General features: G+C 40.8%; 1 protein-coding gene across 4 annotated transcripts in view; it reads right to left on the reverse strand.

Moving 5' to 3' along the window:
• The window catches only part of FEZ1 (fasciculation and elongation protein zeta 1), a 40065-nt gene that overhangs the window by 15881 nt on the left and 2746 nt on the right, over positions 1-21438 (reverse strand). For all 4 annotated transcript variants that reach the window (XM_033407440.2, XM_004280716.3, XM_033407439.2 and 1 more), the window contains exons 2-3: positions 18074-18429; positions 11038-11137 (exon numbers count right to left, since the gene is read on the reverse strand). In XM_033407440.2, the coding sequence (XP_033263331.1) occupies positions 11038-11137; positions 18074-18384 (411 nt within the window). In that variant the 5' untranslated portion in view covers positions 18385-18429. The remainder of the gene's footprint in view (positions 1-11037; positions 11138-18073; positions 18430-21438) is intronic.

Raw genomic sequence — 21438 nt, forward strand, 5'->3', positions numbered from 1 at the left:
ATGTCATCGTGTCATTGGAATCTAGGCATGATGTCGTAGCTGATGAAGGATGTACAGAAGCTCCGTGGGACGTGCCAACGGAACAACCTAAGCACACCAACCAAAGGACAAACTCCACAGCAACAGCAAATACTGAACCATTTGCCACGTGTCTCCAGATTTCCATCATCCCAAGTAAGGCTCTGAAAGCTCCCAACCCTTGAGATTCTAAATGTAGAAGTCCAGCAAGGTATTCACAGCATATCTGACTTTACTGTCCGTGTCCCAAGCGGCCATAGCCTGGTATTGATGTTCAAAACCTGCACAGGATAAGCCCCTAAACCACCTAACAAGCTGTCTGTGTCCAGGAGTCTCCTTTGAAAGTCATTTAGGGTCTGGCAGGAAGTGCCTCAAAGAAATCTTTCTGCAGACACCTGTCATCCAGGAATCAATTTCACTTGCGCACCAACAGCTGGCATGCTGATCTCCCTCTTTCCTGGGGATTACACTTTTCCTGTTCTAATTAGCACCCGCAGGAAACATCCCAGTTCCAATCCAAGCAATCATGTCAGAGGGAGTCCATCCTCAGAAACTTCTCCCCTCTTCCTTGAACTCCACCTTGGCAGGTACCCCCAACAAAACACATCACCTTCTAGCTACATTTGCTTAAAACCGGGACTATGTCATAAAGAAAACATCAAATATATCTCAAAGGCCCTCTGCTCTCAACCTGGATAAGGGGTAGGACAGGGAGGTAATGGGATTATTTGAGGGGTTTTGTGCCAGATGGTGACATCTATTTCTGCTGTCGAACCCATATGCTCCTCTCTCCGCCAAGTCCACCACCTGTGGTACCCGCCTGCTTTCTGCAGCTCCCCACTGTGCAGAAGGAAACTCCTGTAGCCACGGTTTGTTCACAACTACTCCCACATGGCAGAACTTTCTTAGGGCTCGAAAGTCCTGTGGTAGAAGTTAGGCTCATGCTGGGAAACAAAGTTTTCTTTTCTGTTTGGATTATTTTTTATAAGCATCTGACAGCAAGTGTTAGTCTATAACCAGAATTTTTTTCATAGTAATTCGATTTTTTAAATGGAATATTTACATTTTCTGAGATGTGGCCAATTTTAGCGAGTTTACCTCACTGGCTGTTAATACTGCATCTTTCAGCTACACCATCGCCCTTCCCAAGGTCCTCCCTCTGAGCTCCCGGTGAAGGCAGGGGAGAGCTTTTAGGCATAGACCCTTCTTGCTGTTCAGACATAAGGGAAGCCAGGCAGTGGCATGGCTGATTCCTAGTTAGAGCCTTCTCTCCCCTCTGGTACAAAGCCTGCTGGTTTGATTTTTCAGGCATGGGTAAAACGAGATTTGAAAGTGAATTATAAGCTTGTGAAAGTTACCATGAGTTCGTAGTACTGTGGGAGCTATACCTAACCCGTATGTTCTCAGATCTCAGAAGTCTGCCGCTACAAAATGAAATAAAATAAAAGGAGACACATGCACACAAAGTCCTCCCGAGAAAGCCCTGGCCCCTTCCCTCTTCCCCACGTGGATCTCTGCCATCCTCTGCTTTCACTGCATCTGCCCTGTCCCTCTCCTTTTCTCCTCACTCTGTAGCTTTTGTTCTGGTTCCCTCATCTTCCTCACCCTCTCTAAGCCTGGTCCCATGTTTTGCCTCTATCTAGTGGACTCTGTTCTGCTCCCGTCACTTCTCAACAAGCCTTCTTTCCTTTCAGTGCTGTTTACAGACTCCCTCCCTTCCCTCCATTCCCAGGACAGCATCTTGTACAGAGTGTGGAAAGCTGGTGAGAAAGATTTTGGAAAGTGACAGCATTTACGTATATTGATAACGGTATTTGTCATATATATTCATACACATATGTATACGGACGAGTGTATGAATACTCTTATTCTTAATATATGACACATGCAGAGAAACGACTGCAGGGAGTTCTTTAGCCTCTTGTGTGGAAACGAGAAGGCTGTCAAATTGGGGCTGAATTTCTCTGTAGACTAAATCTTCAAGTTGTCTCCATATTATTGAAGTGAACTATGGCTCTTCCAAGAAAAAAAACCTCATTCTTCTGAGTGACTTCTTCCCAGAATTGAGAACAGAAGACCAAGATCCAGAAATGAGCCTGGCCATACTATTCAGCAAGCTGTTTCCTCCTCCTGCTTTCGGTAAACGGTGTGCCTATAGGGCTGTAACTTGGTCACTTAAAGCTTAAAAATAAATGCAGAGAATATTCCCTGGAGACTATGAGAATGCTAAATCTAGGTGCACAGGAGTCTGAGTGAGAATTAAAATGACATCAAGTTCTTGTGTCCAATAATGCCTATTAACCAGTGTTGTTTGTTAAAGCATTCCAGATGATGCCATTCACAGGAAAGGGAATTTCTACTGCACGATATTTCCCTCCCCTTACCACGATTGTTTCACATGGGTGGTTGTCTTCTTGACCAAATTTAAGAGATAGCGATACATTTTCACCTCCAGTCAAAAAGTAAAAGAAAGAGAAAAAAATCACCAGTATGTACCCAGCCCAAGGAAAGGGCAACTTAACCCATCTGTGTGGGTTAAGTCAGTGCTTCTATATCCCCAAAGGGAGATGCACCAGAACACAGCAAACAGCACGTGGCAACAAATATTTGTTGAAAGAAGGAATGTAAAGGAGAGGACTGAATGGCAATACTATCACCTCCTATATTCAGTCCCAGCTCCACAGATAAATGAGCTGCTTATTCACCTGAAAACAGAAGGATGTAACTTACTGTCCTAGACTCCCATTTCCTCTTGTCTAAGAGAACCACCATCTGCTATCAACTAAAGTTACAGGGATAAAAGAGACCATCTTTTACATCACAGTCAGGAACAGAATAGGTTCATTAACTGAAAAACCCAATTAAAAGTGGAGAATTGTGAATAATAGTCATACATACATACACAGCTCAAGCATATTATTTTGACCTAAAAACATAAATGTACATTTATTCATTCACTGAGCGCCTAACGTAAGGCCAAGGCCTTTTCTTCCATCATGGGCCTCCGAGTAGAATTTCACGTAGTCTTTCTTGCATCATCCACATTACAACACAACTTTTGTTTCCTGTTTCTGTTTTTGAACAGTAGAAGGAAGGTACGTGGGAGATTGAGCACACGCAGTTATCTCCTGAAACTCTGCTAAAGTGAGAGTAAAGGGATCAAAAGAGAATATCCCACAGGGACAAAGAGAACTGGAGAAAAGACAACAGCAAAAGAGATGCTAGAGGGCTTCCCTGGCTTCCCTGGTGGCGCAGTGGTTGAGAGTCTGCCTGCCGATGCAGGGGACACAGGTTCGTGCCCCGGTCCAGGAAGATCCCACATGCCACAGAGCGGCTGGGCCCGTGAGCCATGGCCACTGAGCCTGTGGGTCCAGAGCCTGTGCTCCGCAATGGGAGAGGCCACAACGGTGAGAGGCCCATGTACCGCAAAAAAAAAAAAAAAAAAAAAAGAGATGCTAGAGAGCAGATGCCAACCTAGCATCCACTAAAAAAAAAGGTACAGCTATACAAAGAGGTATAACTAAAATTCCAAAGGTAGATATAAAATGGAATACCAAAAAGTATTTGATTAACCCAAAAAAAGGTGAAACAGAGGAACAATAACAACAAAAAACCCAGATGGAACAAATAGAAATGCAAGATGGTACACCTAAACACAAACTAGTAATGTTATGTTAAACGTTAATGAACTAAATGCTATGCAAGTGAACTAAACACAATAAACTAAAAAGCACAGATTATCATTGTCAGACTGAATATAAAAGACCCAACTACATACAATCTATAAAAGACACATTTTAAAGACGCAGATAGATGAAAAGTAAAAGGATTGAAAAAAATGTATACCTAATAGCATAAGAAAGCTGTTGTGGTTAAATTCATATCAGACAAAGCAGATTTCAAAACAAGGAGTATTACCAGAGATAAAGAAGGATATTTCATAGTGATAAAAGGGTCAATCAAGAAGACATAACAATAGTAAAAGTGTATGCAGTTAATAACAGAGCTTCGAAATATATAAAACAAAAACTGACAGAACTGAAGAAAGAAATAGACAAATCCAGGGTAATAACTGGAAATTTTTAACACTCTTGTCTTGATAATTGATAAAATAAACAGACAAAAAATCAGAATATAAAGAATCCAACCATACTATAAACCACCTTAATCTAGTTGACCTTTTTAGAACATCATAACCAACAATTGCCAAATATACATTCTTCTCAGTGATACATAGTACATTCACTAAGATACAACATGTGCTAGGTCATACGTCAGTCTCAATATATTTTAAAAGATTTAATTTGTACAGATTTTGTTCTCTGACAAAATTAAATGAGAAATCAATGACAAAATATCTATAAACATTCTTCTAAATAACCCATAGGCCAAAAAAGAAAGAGGAAACTGGAAAATATTTTGAACTGAATGATAATGAAAACATACCACATCAAAATTGTGGGATTCAGTTAAGGCAATGCTTAAAAGAAATTTTATTGTTTTAAGATGCTTATGTTATTACTATGGACTAAATGTTTGTGTCCTCCCAAAATTCATGTTGAAATCCTAACCCCCAATGTGATGGTATAAGGAGGCCTTGGGGAGGTGCTGGGGAGGGTGGAACCCTCATCAGTGGGAGTGTATTTCTATAAAAGAGGCTCCACAGAGCTCCTCTGTACCACGTGTCCTGTGAGGACATAGTCAGAAGTTGACAGTCTGCAAGCTGGAAGAGACCTTTTACCAGAATCAACCATGCTGGCGCCCTGATCATGGATATCCAGCCTCCATAACTGTGAAAAGTAAATTTCTGTTGTCTATAAGCCACCCAGTCTGTCGTATTTTGTTATAGAAGCCCAAATAGACTAAGATCATTTTTTTAAAGTTTAAAATATGACCTAAGCTTCCACTTTAGAAGCTTAAAAAATAAAGGGTGAAGTAAAACCCTATTTTAAATACAAAGAAGAATACAATCAAGTTAAGGGAAGAAATCAACATACTAGAAAATGAAAAAACACAGAGGAAAAAAAAAACTGGTTCTCTGGAAAGATTAATAAAAGTGATAAACCCAAAAACAGACTGATGAGAAGGGGATGAGGGAGAGGGACAGAGGAGAGAGAAAACACAAATCAACAATAACAGTAATAAAAAAGGGAACATCACTATAGATCTTACTAACATTAAAAGAATGAGAGAATATCATAAACAATTTTGTGGTCAATACTATGACTTAGATTAAATGAATAAATTCCTTAAGAAACACACTTTACCAAAATCATCTCAGGAAGAAGTGGAAAATCTAAATAGCCCAATATCTTTTTTTTTTTTTTTTTTTTTTTTTTGCGGTACGCGGGCCTCTCACTGTTGTGGCCTCTCCCATTGCGGAGCGCAGGCTCAGCGGCCATGGCTCACGGGCCCAGCCGCTCCGCGGCATGTGGGATCCTCCCGGGCCGGGGCACGAACCCGTGTCCCCTGCATCGGCAGGCGGACTCTCAACCACTGTGCCACCAGGGAAGCCCAGCCCAATATCTATTAAAGGAGTTGAATCTGTAATCAAAAACTTTCACGGAGAAAACCCCTGGTCCAGATAGTTTCATTGGTGTAGTCAATCAAACATTTAAGGAAGAAATAATACCAATATAACACAAACTCTTTCAGAAAATAGAAGCAGAAAAATTCCCAATTCACCATATGACATTACAAGAAAAGAAAATTAAAAAGAAAGATTCCTCATGAACATAGATGCAAAAATCCTTAATAAAATATAAACAAATCAAATCCCACATATGTGAAAAGGATATCTATCACAACTAAGTGGGATTTATCTTAAAAATGAAAGGTTGGTTTAATATTTGAAAATCAATTAGTGTAATTCATCACATTAACATTGATCTACATACATAAATTGTTCTATAGATTTAATACAATCACAGTTGAATGTCCAGCAAGTTTCTTTGTACAAATTGATCAGGTGATTCCAAAATTTATACAGAAATGCAAAGGACCTAAAATAGCCAAAGCAACTTTGAAAAAAAGAACAAAGTTGAAAGTCTTATGCTTTATGTCAAGACATTATTATAAAGCTACAGTAATGAATATAGCATAATATTGGCATTAAGATAGACATATATATCAGTGAAACAGAACAGAGAATTCAGAAATATATCCACACATTTAGGTCAACTGATTTTCAACAAAGGTGCCAAGACAATTCAATATGGAAAGGATATTTCCAATGAATTATACTAGAACAACTGGATAGCCATACACATGAACCCTGACATTAACCTCACACCATATACAGAAACTAACGTGAAGTGGATCATAAACTATATAAGAGCTAAAACTACAAAACTTCTAGAAGACTTAAGAAAAAACTCTTAGTGACCCTGGGCTTGGCAATTTCTTAAGTACTACATAAAAAGCACAAACTATTAAACACAGATGAATAAACTGGACTTCATCACATTTAAAAAACATTTGCTCTTCAAATGTACTGTTAATAAAGTTAAAAGACAGTCCATAGACAAGAAGAAAATATTTGTAAAACATACAACAGAAAAAGGACTATACCTAGAATATATGTGTTAAAATAAGTAAACAAAGAGGCTATTAGACTGAGATGACTTGAATGCTTCAGGAGTCTCCTAAGCAAACCAAAACCTCTAATGCCTCAAGGTTAAGAACTCAAACCAAAGGACAGCCACTCACAAACAGCCACCCAGACTTTTCCAGATGATACAACCACTCAAGCTACAGCCAATCAGATAATTCCTTCCTTTGCTTCCACCTCTTCTCTGTAAAAGTCCTTCCTCTAGCTCCTGTCGATGGAGCACTCCTACCCACTTTGGGTTTGGCATTGTCTGATTCGAACAGATTTTTGCTCAGGTAAACTCTCAGAAATTTAATATGCCTCATTTTATCTTTTAACATGAGGAACTCCAATGACTCATTACTAAGAACACAAACAGCCCTCTAAGAAAATGGGCAAAAGATCTGAACAGGCACTTCACCAAAGAAGATGCATGGGCTGTGAATAAGCACATGAAAAGATGCTTAACATCATTTGTTACCAGGAAAATGCAAATTAAAATAAGATACTACTATATACCCACTCAAATGACTAAAATCAAAAAGGCTGTCCAGGGCTTCCCTGGTGGCGCAGTGGTTGAGAGTCCGCCTGCCGATGCAGGGGACACGGGTTCGTGCCCGGGTCCGGGAGGATCCCACATGCCGCGAAGCGGCTGGGCCCGTGAGCTATGGCCGCTGAGCCTACGCGTCCGGAGCCTGTGCTCCGCAACGGGAGAGGCCACAACAGTGAGAGGCCTGCGTACCACAAAAAAAAAAAAAAAAAAAAGTGAAAAAGACACTTACAATATGACTCAGACATCCCACTCGTAGGTTTTTACCCAAGAGAAACAGAGACATGTCCACAAAAAGACTTATACGAGAATGTTCATAGTAGCTTCATTCGCAATATTCAAAAGCTGGAAAAAAACCAAATGTCCATCAACATGTGAATGAATAAGCAAATTATAGTATATCAATATAATGGAACACTACTCAGCAATAAAAAGGAATGTATGTAGATACATGCAATAAAATAGATGCATATCTAGATAATTATATTGAGTTTAAAAAATCAGACCGAAAAAAGAGTACATGCTGCGTGATTCCACCTATACAAAATTCTAGAAAATGCAAACTAATCTATGATGACAGCAGCTAGTTGCCTGAAGATTGGGGGGTGAAAGGGAAGAGTGATGGACATGCAGACATGCTCACTATCTTGATTGTGGTGATGGTTTCACAGACGTATATGTCAAAACCTATCAAACTGCACTCTTTAACATGTGTTGTTTATTGTATGCCAATTATCCTTCAGTAAAGCTATGATTAAAAAGGAAAAGTAATATACCATGACCAAGTTGCCTTTAATCTCAAGAATGCAAGGTTGATTTAACATTTGAAACTCAATTCATGTAATTCATTACATTGACATAATAAAGGAGAAAACCATATAATCATCTCAATAGAGGCAGAAAATGGAAATAATTCATCTTCAGAGAAATAACAAGCAACCATGCCACAATTTAAAGTCATGAGCTTCCAGGTCAAAAGGGCCCATGGATTATAATTCATCTGAATGAAAAAATAAAGCTCACTCTAAGGCACATTACTGCAAAAGAAATGAGAAAGGAAAAAGAGAATATTCTGAAAGCTTCTAGAGAGAACCAAAAGAGAGTCACATAGAAAAGACAAAGAATCAGAATGGATTCTAAATGGGGCTTCTCAATCGTCACTGAAAGCTGGAGGAAAAGATAATGATGGCTTTGCAATTCTGAGTAAATATTCACTTGCAGCCTAAAATAACTCTATCAAGTCAAATTCTCAATCAAGAGTATGATGGGAGAATAAAGACACTCTCATCTATTCTAACAAATATATTCCTCTCTACCCTTTCTCAAGAATATACTGAATTTTTTTCACCAAAACAAGGGAACATACCCAGAAAAATAAAAGCATGGCAGTCAGAGGACAGGAGAGAGAGACATGAAGATTTCCCAGGACAACAGCTGTGCACCAGATCTAGAGTACAACCACATTAGTTTATAGCAAAAAGATGGAGGGTACTAGTTGGGATTTTTTTTTTTTGATTGAATTGGAAGACTATCTGATTTCTTTAAAACATATTATGAGATGTACAGTTCACTCAGATTTTGGGGTTGAACTAATGATAGATATACAGGAAGCTAAGCAAATGAAAAAACAAGGCAATTCTTCACTCCAGGTTAAATAAGAAGTTGTACAAGAGAGGAAATATTCTTATAGAACACTACATGATTCAGCAAGAAATAGTATTTACACAGTTACCCTAGTGTGTACTTGTAATATTGATTTAATTGGTGACAAGGGGGAAGGCCAAATGTGAGTATTTGAGGTGATGCGAGAGACTTAAATCTTATCTACCATAATGGACAAGAGCCAAAATTATTCATTTTAGATAATCAAAGAAGTAGTAACATAAATGTGTTATTTAGAAAATTGTAGGTACCCGCCAAAAGAAATAGCTATAAGAAGTCGAAGTGGTTGCCTCTATGGAGCCAGGAAAGATAAGTTAGAGACTGCTGTTTATATTTTTTGTTGTCTCGTATTATTTTAAAAATATTATTTGACTTTTAAAATTACACACGTGTTACTTTGATTTTATAAAAGCAAAAATGACTGTCTTTGCAGTCATAACCCTACAGTTTCCATAACATTTCATGACATTAGTTACAGTCACAAGGACAAGCATGAACAGGTTTGGGAACAAACACAACTGATTCTTGGCAATGAATTAAGTGGAAGAAGAGATAAGACTTCCCAGAGAGAAGCCTACCAGTCGTGTTCATGCCGCATGCCAAGGGCTTTCGGTTGGCATGTTTTACAGAAGGAATACAGAGCACTGGTTATATAGCAAGTCGTTTAAACTGATGTCAGTGAAAAGAGCTTCTACTGTAATGAATCCAGATAATAAAGGAGGCTAAAATAAAACAACCTTAATCCATCCACTTTTGCTACGCCGTCCATTTCCCGTGGGTCAGATGGAGAATATGCTACAAGGAGCAGAGCTCAAGATCATCCTTCTCAGGGTCATTCAGTTTGCCCTGAAATATTAACCCTCTTGAGGGAAATCTGCAAATGAGGATAAATTAGAGTCCTTTTGAAGGGTAGGCTATCTTATATATACTTTGGCTTAATCCACAAAATGAGTTGGAAAGGTGGCAAAGGAGATAACAAAGCAAAATCTGCCTTTTGCACCATGACGGACCTGATTTCATTTCAGTCACTAGGGTTATTCCATTATTGCCTATCTTCTCCTTTGCATTTTGGGTAAGTACTAAACACGATCCATATAAGTACCGCAAGAGAAAAAAAGCGCTCGGGAGTTCAAAACAGGACCTGAGACATCCCACATCCATGCTAAGTAGGGTTGAAGCAAATCTCTTTGTTTCGAAGTCTATTCTTGCGGTTTTAAGTATTTTGGATGGCTAAGTATTAGAAGAATTAAAAAGGGTATTCAGCCACCTTTTCAACAAATCGGCCAATTGCTGATCTCTTTGCTGTGCTATTTTGGCCAATGATCTGCAGAAATGTCGTCCAGTAAGGGAAATCTGGTTCTCGCTCTTCCTTGGACTCAATCCTGGAGCACCTGGAAAGATCAGATCCACCTCCCACCCTCATTTGCTGTGCGCACAGGATTGTGACAGCCCTTCCTGATAAGAAATTGTCAAATTTCCTTTATAAATGAAACTAGAAGACAAAGCAACGTAGAAACAGGCTTTTAGCAAGGACAGAGCCCTTACGTGATTTAGCTTTCTATATGTATATTCAGCTAGGAGGGGCAGTTTGGATATTCTGAAAGGTCACGTTCCATAACCTATGTAAGTCAACTCAAACTAAGTCTTCTCTTTACTTTTTCAGAAGTCTGTAGGCTACTTTCCTCTTCAGCATCAGTAACCACAGACCGTGACTCAGGTCCAGCCATACAAGTGCCTGTTTAATGAGTTTCATAAAGAATTCCTCCCCGTTGCATGGTCACCTCACTATTATCTGGGTCCCCACTCTGGCCATTAGCCAGGCCCTGAGCTGGTCACAAGTCTGTCAACACTTTTTGATGGGACTGAACTGTCCATCTTAGATGGGAAACCCTGATTTTTTTTTTTTAACCATCATTATTCCAACACAAAAAAAGCCCATTATATTCACTCTCCTCTCTTACTTCAGATCACCTTATTTTGCGATGATGAGCAACAGAAGTGATCTGCATTTACAGTCTTTACAATCACTCCAATCACCTCATATACCCTGGATGTCCCCCTTCATCTTATTTTTCACTTCCTCCACAACTCCTGCTTTCCCAGCAATGATGTCGAGCTTCATTACATAATGGGGAAGACCATTGCATTACTGAATGTTTTTCTAACTGGAATCCACAGCTTCTCAAGCCCTGCTAAGCTGGGGGCCCCAGAGAGGTACCTCAGTTTCAGAGCTGTTGCCATTCAGAGCTTCCACGTTTGGGTCCCTCCAGTCTTCTGAGAGTGAAGGGATGTAATTGTCTGTCAGAGCATCCCAAACCCTGTAAACAAAGAGAAGCTCTCATTAGCACACATCTGTGGCCTGGCCTGGCCTGGAGGAAGGAAGAGCTGGGCCAGGGGAGGAGAGAGGCTTCTGTGTGTGCCAGGCTGAGATCATCTGCCTTCCAGCATGCAGGAGCGAAGTAGCTTCAAAACTGAATTTCAGGCATTACCAGGAGAGAAGGAGCCAAGAGAAGAGACCCTGGTCAGGAGCCTCAGTGCCAAAGGTGTTTGCTTAAGAGAAGAGGAATTTCTCACCATTGAGAAACCAATGGTAGCGTCTACAAGTAAAACACCTCTGGCAACAGATGAACTGCCCCTGAAACTAAATCTGCCCCTCAACCAAATGGCTCCTGTCTCACGAACTTAAGAAATGTCCATGTTTCCTTTTTTATGGGCAGAGAAGAATGAGAAGAAGGGGAGGGAGGAAGAGAGAGATTGATCTGGGCAGATTTTCTGGCTGAATCTCATTAAGATCAGGGTCAGGCTTCCCTGGTGGCGCAGTGGTTGAGAGTCCGCCTGCCGATGCAGGGGACACGGGTTCGTGCCCCGGTCCGGGAGGATCCCACATGCCGCAGAGCGGCTGGGCCCGTGAGCCATGGCCGCTGGGCCTGCATGTCTGGAGCCTGTGCTCCGCAGTGGGAGAGGCCACAATGGTGAGAGGCCCGTGTACCGCAAAAAAAAAAAAAAAAAAAAGATCAAGGTCATTGTCTAGTTTATATATACAGCTGGCCCTTGAACGACGCGAGTTTAAACTGTGAGCATCCACTTACATGTGGATTTCTTTTCCAATAGATATTGTAGTACCAATATTTTCATTTTACAGTTCTTCACTTTAACTAAGTGTAGAGGAAAGTTTGTGTTCGATTAGAGATCACAATATGTGGACTTAAAAGAAGTAGGGTTTGAGTCCTGCTTCTATTCAAATTGTTTCAGCTTATTGTCCTTGTGGTTTACTAATTCCTTTGTTTTTGAGGCAGAAACAGCAGGAAATGGATTTTTCGACTACCCAGGGGGTCAGCACGCTTAATCCCCCATGCTGTTCAAGAGTTAACTGCCTGCAATCTAAAAGGTCAAGAATTAATTCCTTGACATCTAATGTAGGTAAGGGGATGATGCCAGTGCTATTAAAAGTTACTTATTACCCAAAATGTTCTAGGGATCCCAGGGTGGCACAATCCTGTCCTCTACCAATGTAGAGTCTAAGTGTGCCCTGTCTCTATCATGGAGACTCCAAAGAAAATATATGAAAGGAACCAATAAATACACCACTGTCTACACAATTAGTTTTTAGTGGGGGAAGATGGGGTTCCCTTTATTACGTTTCTTTTTTAAAGTTCTGATAGGTACATTATAGGAAAGGATATTCTACAATTCTTTTTGCTTAACTCACTTATTTCAGAAAGATTTTCTTGGGGAAAAAAATGGGGAGGGGTTTGGGGAAAATCCCAAAGTCACAAACTCTCACACACAGGAAAATGAATAAATTAGTCAACACTAAGAGATTAATGTAAATCAGTAAACCAAGCTCCTAAAATAATGAATGCCGTCCATGGAAGCCAGCGGCACTTGAGTTAATATTAGGTAATGAAATAATGAGAGCTCAGTGCAATCTCCTTCAGGTGCCTGTGCACATCAAACATGAATGATACCTGTGAAACAAGGTATAAGAAGGTACAATTTATTTAGATATACTAATATAAGGAAAGGGTCATTTAAAAATAAGCAACTATGTACACATACGGATCAAATCCAAAACATGACAAAGTATGGTGTAAGATGCTGAAAAGATAAGTGCACATTTTATATATATATAGCAAGATGTGTATATATATATATATATGTATATATATATTTATATATATTTCAGAGCACAGACACTTGAAATCAGATACATAAAATGGGGGAGGGGAGTGTTCTTAACATATATAAAATCTGGAATGACATATGGGTATATAATCAAGGAGATTTTCCTAGTGCACAATGCACACAATTTGGTGATAAAAAAAAAGCAACTCAAGAAAACACAATATAATGGCACTGCTTTGGTTATGCACTTATTCATTTTTTGTAGTACAGTTACAAGAAGGCACTTGGAGAGACCTCATCAAGTGTTCATTCGACATCTCTTCAGCAGGATTTCAGTCTACGTCTTAAACAGGGGTGATAATCCCGTTTCCATCAAGCACTATTAGAGCTTCATTAATCCAGCCTAATTCTAAATCCAAGTCTCATTAGCGTTCTAAAGCCAAGAGGCAAATATGATTTGCTGTCTCCAAAAGTCCCAGCGCCACACCCACTAGGAAGGTCAGCAGTCGAGTCCTCCCTGCATCACTGCATTACTCTCTCTGCGTCAAGAAGGAACAACTGCATGCAGGCACTGACCTTCAGGTCTGACCCTGCAGCAGGCGCCTGGAAAAATAAAATTCAGCAAAGCCCAAAACAGGCAGGAGCCTTTTGTACCTCTCCTAGATAGGATGGAAGCTGGAACCTTGAACGGACCGCACACTTTCCAATGACCTTGAAACTGTTTATATCCTTAAACTGACAACTGGAGACTGCCTCCAATCATTTAGGGTGGCAACTTTTCTCACCTGAGCCTTCACTGACATACTCTGGATTTTACCTTCTAATTCTAGACCTTTAGTGACAATTCCCTAAACCTTTATCTCCTCGGGATATCAAGCCATCCTTTTTCTGTTTCAAGTTTTCTTCTTGCTTTCTGATGGACATACTTTTTATCCTTTGAGGTTCATAAGCAGCCTTTAATAGAACGACTCTCACCTCTCTGTCATCACTTGCACACCCTTCCCGCATTCATTCAGTGCCCATTTAACAATAATAACCATAGCAGCCAACCTTACTGAGCATTTACTATGCATAAGCCAGGCACTATCCTAAACTCTCTGTGGATTAATTCATTCACTCCTCACAACTCTATAAGGCAGATACTGAGAAAAAAAACCCTGAAACACAGAGAAGTTAATTAACTCATCTAGATTCACACAGCCAGCAATGACAGAGGTTGGATTTGAACCCAGGCAATACAGCTACAGAGCCTATATTCCTACCCACTTAACTATTCCAATTCTTTATGAACTTTATGATGGGCATGGGCATCAGAACAATATGCCAAGTTCCAAATCACAACCTAGAACAGCAGTTCAGCTGCCGGCTCTGTGTGAAAAGTCTATAACTGCATTATTCTGGACCTGGTGCTTTCATCAATCTATGAAAGGAGAAATGGGAAGGTCAGCAAGGGTACACGCCTGCTTTCTGTTTAGATCTCCAGCCCGGGGAAGGTAAAATGGATGGCAAAGGCAGGCACAGGAACGAAGAATGGCGGTGGGAGGGAAAAACACAAAGCTTTCTGTGAGGGAGAGAATGGGACGGACTTTTCTCCCCAGAGAGGTTATCCATCTTATCCTAAGAGGGTTCTTGGGAAGAGATATATTCCCTGTTAGAAGCATCCTGGGTGGACTGTAAAACTCCACTTCCTGAGAAGCATCCTGCTATTGACACTTATCTCGGGGAAAGGAGACTTTGAAAGCTATCCACTATATCTTTCATCAAAGAACTAAGATTAAACAGGTTCCCTCCATTCTTGTCATTACGCTGCCACGGCACCTGAGATCCAATTTGCTCCTTCAGTCCCTGTAATAACAGAAAAGCCTTTTCATGTGCATATTTTATATCATGGGCTTAGATGCCTATAGAAATGACCGTAAGTATCTTTCACCATGGAGGGCTAGGGATTTGGAAAAGGATGCTAGCAGAGGATGAGCAAACCAAACAGAACAGGTTGGACAAGACACGTATCCAAAAATCTGGGTCTGGAACTGGCAACATAGCTATCAAGGCTACATCAGTCCTCACACACACACTCACACACACACACACACACACACACACACACACACACACACACACACCCCTATATACCTATTCCTGACAATATGGTAGACAGCTTATAGTGCTTGTTAGAATTCCAACTTGGGAACATTTCCCTTAAGCCCCTCTAGGCTGGCTACTGCCCTTGTCCAGTTTTATTTGTGTCGAGTCAGGCCAATATCCACACTTAGATGTGTGTTAACATGAGTATACTTTTGCTGTTAATACTTAGGAGTTATGAATTATTAACACATCAATGACTTTGAACAACTTTTTAGATTCTTTCAAATGCTTCAGTAGAATCCATCCTATCTCGGCCTTCCACATGGGGAAACTGAACCTCTGAGAAGAGAATTAACTTTCCTAAAGATCACAGGCATCTGTCGACTTTCCCTATCTGATTACTTGGGAGTCACTTCTCTTCGACTTAAAGCATGGCTGACTCCAGCGTGTTTATTTATCATGCGAACTTGATTTTTAACATGACCTTTAATCCAGTAATTCTACCGGAAGGACAGGACTGTCAGTGTTCTCACATGTTTGGCCCCTCTGTCTCCAGGGTCCTTGTAAGACAGGGACCCCGGTGAAGCAGGAAGTGGGGTGAGGGCTGACCATTCCCACTCTGTAGGCCTCCAGGTCGGATCTCTTATGACAAAGGAAAGGGTGTTCCTACATATGCAAAGAAGAGATTCTGGAATATTTTCTAAATTTAGAAACAAGAAATACATATAGATACATACTGACTCTCTTTCAATGCCTAGGACTTCCATGCCCTGACAAATCAGAGAAGAGTTGATATCTCAGCCAATTCCCTCTAAGCCACATAGTTCCAAATGAAAACTAAAGAAGTCAAAACTTCAAAGGGAATCACTGACCCTGCTTTCTGATTCGTGCTATCTTTCAGGAGGTTAGTTTGACCAAGAATTTCATTGTTTTTTGTTTGAAGCCTCTATTGTATAGTTCTAACCCACCCAAAACACTTTCCACTCATTGGTGGATGAAATAAATCTCTAACTACTAAACCTAGGCAGGTTTATTAGAACACCAGAGCAGGGCTCAGGAGACTATTAACCGCGCTGGATATTAAATGATCTTTTTCCTTTACCTCATCATAATTTTACAGTTGAAATAGCTTGATAGGTGTCTCTAAAACAAAGTGTGTAATTTAATTCAAATTTTTATTTTAAGTTGTAAAGCTTTAGATACGCGGAATGCCTAGAAACCACTGTGTTACGATTTCTCGTCCCAGATTCTTCCCACCACGCTTTCCCCAAATCATATTTTATCTCTAAGGAATTATTCAACCTTTGGTCATTTAGCTGAGGCAGTCAATGAGGCAGGCAAGTCAGAAAAATCAGGATAAGACTAATAATCTCATGTGATGGTAATTAACATTGAGTGGCCTCTGCTAATGTGCTAGGAAAGAGTAAGAACCTGCTTGCTGGGCCTCTGTCCTTAATGAGGCAAAGGGGTGGTTTGGACAGGGGAGAAATGATTTGTTGGAAGCAAAAGGAATTTTCCGAGCACAGCCTGGGTGAGGTGAGAAATTAGCTTATTGGCAAGTCCTTAGCCCTGCTTCATCAAGATTGAGCTCGGGAGGTCCCAAAGATGAGGACCCATGCAGTCAACTAGAGTTAAGTGACAAGCCCAAGGTCACACAGCGAGTTAGTGAGAGTATGAAAATCGCAATTCATCGTGTTTCTAGTCCATTGCCTGGTGCAATGAAGTAGATAGCAGTAAAAGCTACTCTGTATAATAAAGCCCCAGAGCCATTCTTTTTTGACCTTGAGGAGTTGAGCAAATTATAAAAGGCTCAGAATCTAAAAGAATCAATTTGAAACTTAAGATTGAATTGAAACACGTAGCCCACAGTTATAGTACTGGTCACCAGAGTGAAATGTTCTCTGTGATCATGCCTTCAGGCTAGCATTAATTAAAAAGAAAAGAAGGAAGTGGCGTGGGCCTAGAAATACATTAAGTGCACCTACGAGGCTAGCTATTATTGCTTATCCAGGTCATTCGATATTCAATATTCACTCCAAAAATATTATTTGATCACTTACTACACACCATGTGCTGAATCAAGCAGCGGAGAGATAATAATGAATAAGACAGACAGATATACAACCCTTGTATTCACAGAGATACAGTCTCAGTAGTCATCAAATAAGCAACTATCTGCCCAATACAATCAGGTTCAATCCTGTGGGACAAACCTCTTCCCCCACTTACTCATGGGCAACTCTTCCCACCCAAGTCCATAAAAAGAGAAACCAAAAGTACAGTTGCTCCAAACTTCCACTGCCAACAACTTGACATTTCTTGTGTGATCCCTAAAAAACAGTTGATGCATATTTTACCCCTACGGGGAATTTATGCCTATTTTTACTAAATGCCCCAAACACCTTTCTTTAATTTATATGACAAATCACTCCCTTCTTCTCTTTTCTAGTCCCTCCTTGAACAGCACTTTTCTCAAATTCCTTTTCTTGACTTCTGTTAAGACCCTGCAAGGTGGCTAGTAAGTGACCCAGGGAATCTGCATACTCAAAAGCCACTTCACCTGGTTATCACCTTGATTGTGTCCAGGGTGATTCCCTGCTCTCTCGGTTCAACGTGTATGCTTTCTTATTTGGACATATTTTAACATTTGTAGATAATTTTTCCAGTCCTAAGGGGTTCTAAACAATTTGCAGATTTTCACAATCCTGGTGTTTTGTAAAGCAAATTGTTCCAACGACATATATTCCTCTGTCACAGTTCACTAAATTGTTTTCTGGTCCTTATTTCTAATATCTGGGTGGGTTACCATGGATATAAAGAAAGCTGAAGATAGACAGACCCCCAAATGTACCATGCTCCTGAAATTCAATTTTGCATCTAGGAAAACCCATTTCTTAAAAATCCTTCATTCCTTTGTGGTTTCAACTTAAGAAAAATATAAGTAATATGCCATGAACCCAAGGACAGAAACTCGTTCTACGTCAGGAAGCCCCAGATTCCAGGGCTCTAATCTGAGGCAAGAGAGGGCAATTAAGACAGCTTACTCCTCATCCTGCAGGGTCTCCTCCTCCTCTTGGATCTGGAACTGGTTCTTCACGGGAGCTAGGTTCTCGGTCTTGGCGTTGTAGTTCCGAAAGCAGACATTGAGCTTCTCATCAAATTCATTCACCAGGTCCTCCATGGACTTGAAGCTGATTATTTCAGAAGAAAAATTCTCAAGCTCAGAGAGGGAGGGGTCCTCTAGATGGTGGGGAGATGAGCCGTAGAAACACCGTGGCTTCTCTTCTGGGTCCTCCGAGCAGCAGGGCCGAAGGTCCTCAAATTCTTCATCCAAACTCACCAGTGGGGCCTCCATTCTTGCACAGCAATAGAACAACTGCAATGTTCAGGATTCGTTTATCTAGAAGAATTAAACAGGGTGATGTGAGTTTGGACTGGACTTTTGTGCCAACTCTGCTGAGGAACCATAATCACTTATTCCATAACTCTCATCCCTCTAAAAACAAAACTTCCACTTTACTGGTCCATCGCTTCCGTACTTCCTCACTATTATACCCTTAAGGAGTTCAAATATCATTGTTAGTGTGAATAATGCTAACCCAATTAGCATACATTTTGGAGGCACACCTGCTTCCAATTCCCTGCTCCAAAAAACAAAGCCTAATGGTTAAGCATGCAGCCTCTGGACCAGACTGCCTAGGTTTGCATCCTGCTCTGCCTCTCACCAGCTGTGACCTTCTCTGAGCACTTCTCTGTGCTCCCTTTTTTCTTCTCAGGACAGAAATAATAACAGGACCTATCTCAAAGGACTGTCCTAAGGGTTAAGGGAGTAAACACTGGTAAGTGCTTAGAACAGTGCCTGGCAGATAATAAACGTCTATGTTGTTCAGTTTATGTTCTCTATTATTATTTTATTATTATTATTACTATTACAATAGGTCCACAACCCTAACCATGTGCTCTCAAAACTGGAAGTTTGGGCTTCCCTGGTGGCACAGTGGTTAGGAATCCATCTGCCAATAGAGGGGACGCGGGTTCGAGCCCTTGTCCGGGAAGATCCTACGTGCCGTGGAGCAGCTGGGTCCGTGTGCCACAGCTGCTGAGACTGCGCTCTAGGGCCCGCGAGCCACAACTACTGAGGCCCCCGCGCCTAGAGCCCGTGCTCCGCAACAGGAAACCACCGCAATGAGAAGCCCGCGCACCACGATGAGGAGCGGTCCCCACTCGCCACAACTAGAGAAAGCCTGCGCGCAGCAACGAAGACCCAACACAGCCAGAGATAAATAAATTAAATAAAATGATTAAAAAAAAAAAAGAAAACACCTGGAAGTTTTTCGTAACTTATTTGGTGGTAAAACCTGCCCTGACCTAAACACGTTTGGCAACTAAACCTGATCTACATGAATATAGAGCTGTTCATGGTTTTAATTTATCCCATTTAGTGTGTTTTGCTGCAGAAATTTTAACTTTTTTAAATTATAGAGATTGATACCCCAGGCCCCGGGGGATGATATGCAGAATATGCACTCTATTATCACCTTCCAAAATCTGAGATAATCTAAATTCTGAAACATGCCTGGCCCCAAGGGTTTTGGATAGGGCTTCATGGACCTGGATATTATTACTCTCATCAATAAATGATAGACTAATTGAACACTAATACAGACTTTCAAACAAGCACCTGAGTTTTTCCCAGACACACAGCATATGTCTGAAACTAGAAGAATGGATTAAATGACCTAGTACCCTGTAAGAGATAAGACCCAGAGACTCATGTGCTCCAAAGCCCAGACTCCACAACCACCTTGGGCACTACACCCTGGAAGGCTGTACACTCACCTCCCTTCATTTCCCAACAGCTCCGGGTCCTCTACATACACTGCCTTTCGTTGTGATTTAACCATCTGTGCGTACGTCCAAGCCCTTCCCCAATTTTAATTTAAATTCCTCGAAGGCAGAGACGTCCTCTGGATACCCTCCATGGTTTCTAGCACACACTGCCTGCAGCGAGGCAATCAATCAATGTGTGCTCACTGACAAATGATCTTCTGTCCCCCTCACGCAGTTTTCATTTTCCATTGCAGGCAGCACAAGCATTAGTGTCTATCATACCCTTCTCCACATACTCAGCTTCCTTCCCTGGAACACGGCAAGGCAACCAAACTTTTCCCTCCTATCTGCGTGATGACTGATCCAGATAGATGCTTAAATTGGAACCACTACCTCAAGAGGACCAAACAGACAGCAAAAACCACGGCTTCTGCCCCAGGACTGCCATTCTCCACCTCTACCTACAAAACTAAAACTCTAAATAAGCGAGGCAGAGGGTATGCCAGGTGAGGACCCGGCCAGTTCTTACTGGGATTTTCCTGGGATTAAGTCAGTTACCACCACATCTCATCAAAACATATTCTGAGTATTTACAGTTTGCAAAGGCAACATAACAGGACCTTGGAATACAAGAAGATATAAAAGCAGTATTATGACAGCTTGGAAAGAACACAGGCTCAGGAGCCAACAGACCTGCCAAAGGCTGGCTGAGTGACAAGCACTGTGGGTCCTATTTCCTCGTTTGTTAAAATGAAGGTGTTGGTATAGAGTTAATGCCTCTGAAAGTTAATTTTAATAACATGTTAACTTAATACTTTTAATTGATATATTTTAATAGTATAGTTTATTTAATCTAATATACACAAAATAGTGCCATTGCAAAATGTAATCCATAGTTTTAAATATTCATGAGACATTTTACATTCTTTTTTCATACTAAGTCTTTGAAATGTGTATTTTACATTCACAGTATGTCTCCATGTGGATCAGCCACATTTCAAGTGTCCAATAGCCACGTATGGCTAGTGGCTACCATATTGGACAATCCAGCTATTAAGCAATATACCCACAACTAATTACCAGCTAGAGCTTCTTCACCTATGGTCGACAGACCCCTAAGGGCTCTTTGAATATAACCATATTGTATTTTATGCACTTAAAAGCATATTCAGAGAAGGATCCCAAAGGTTTCTCTACGTTGGTAAAGTGGCCCATAGCACAAAAAAGATTAGGAACCTCCGAGTGCCAAAAAAGTGAGTTTAGAAAAGATCACTGAGTGCAACTGAGAGTAAGGAAGGTTTTCCAGACAAGGGATTCGTATGGAGAGAGGAAGGACTCTGATGGTTAATGCCGGGCCCCAGGGTGCAATCCTGTTCCTATTACTTCCTAGCTATGAGACTTTGGGCAAATTATAAGCCTCTCTGACTCAGCTTCCTCATCCATAAAATGGTGTTTAAATAGCACTTATATTGGAGGTTATTTGGTGGAGTAAATGAGATAATCTTGGAAGTGCTAAGCACAATGTGTGGAATGCATGAAGTATCCAGTAAATGTCAATAATATGAGGAAAGCGAGGCTA

Source organism: Orcinus orca, chromosome 8, assembly GCF_937001465.1.
Source record: "Orcinus orca chromosome 8, mOrcOrc1.1, whole genome shotgun sequence".
NCBI classification, from domain to species: domain Eukaryota; kingdom Metazoa; phylum Chordata; class Mammalia; order Artiodactyla; family Delphinidae; genus Orcinus; species Orcinus orca.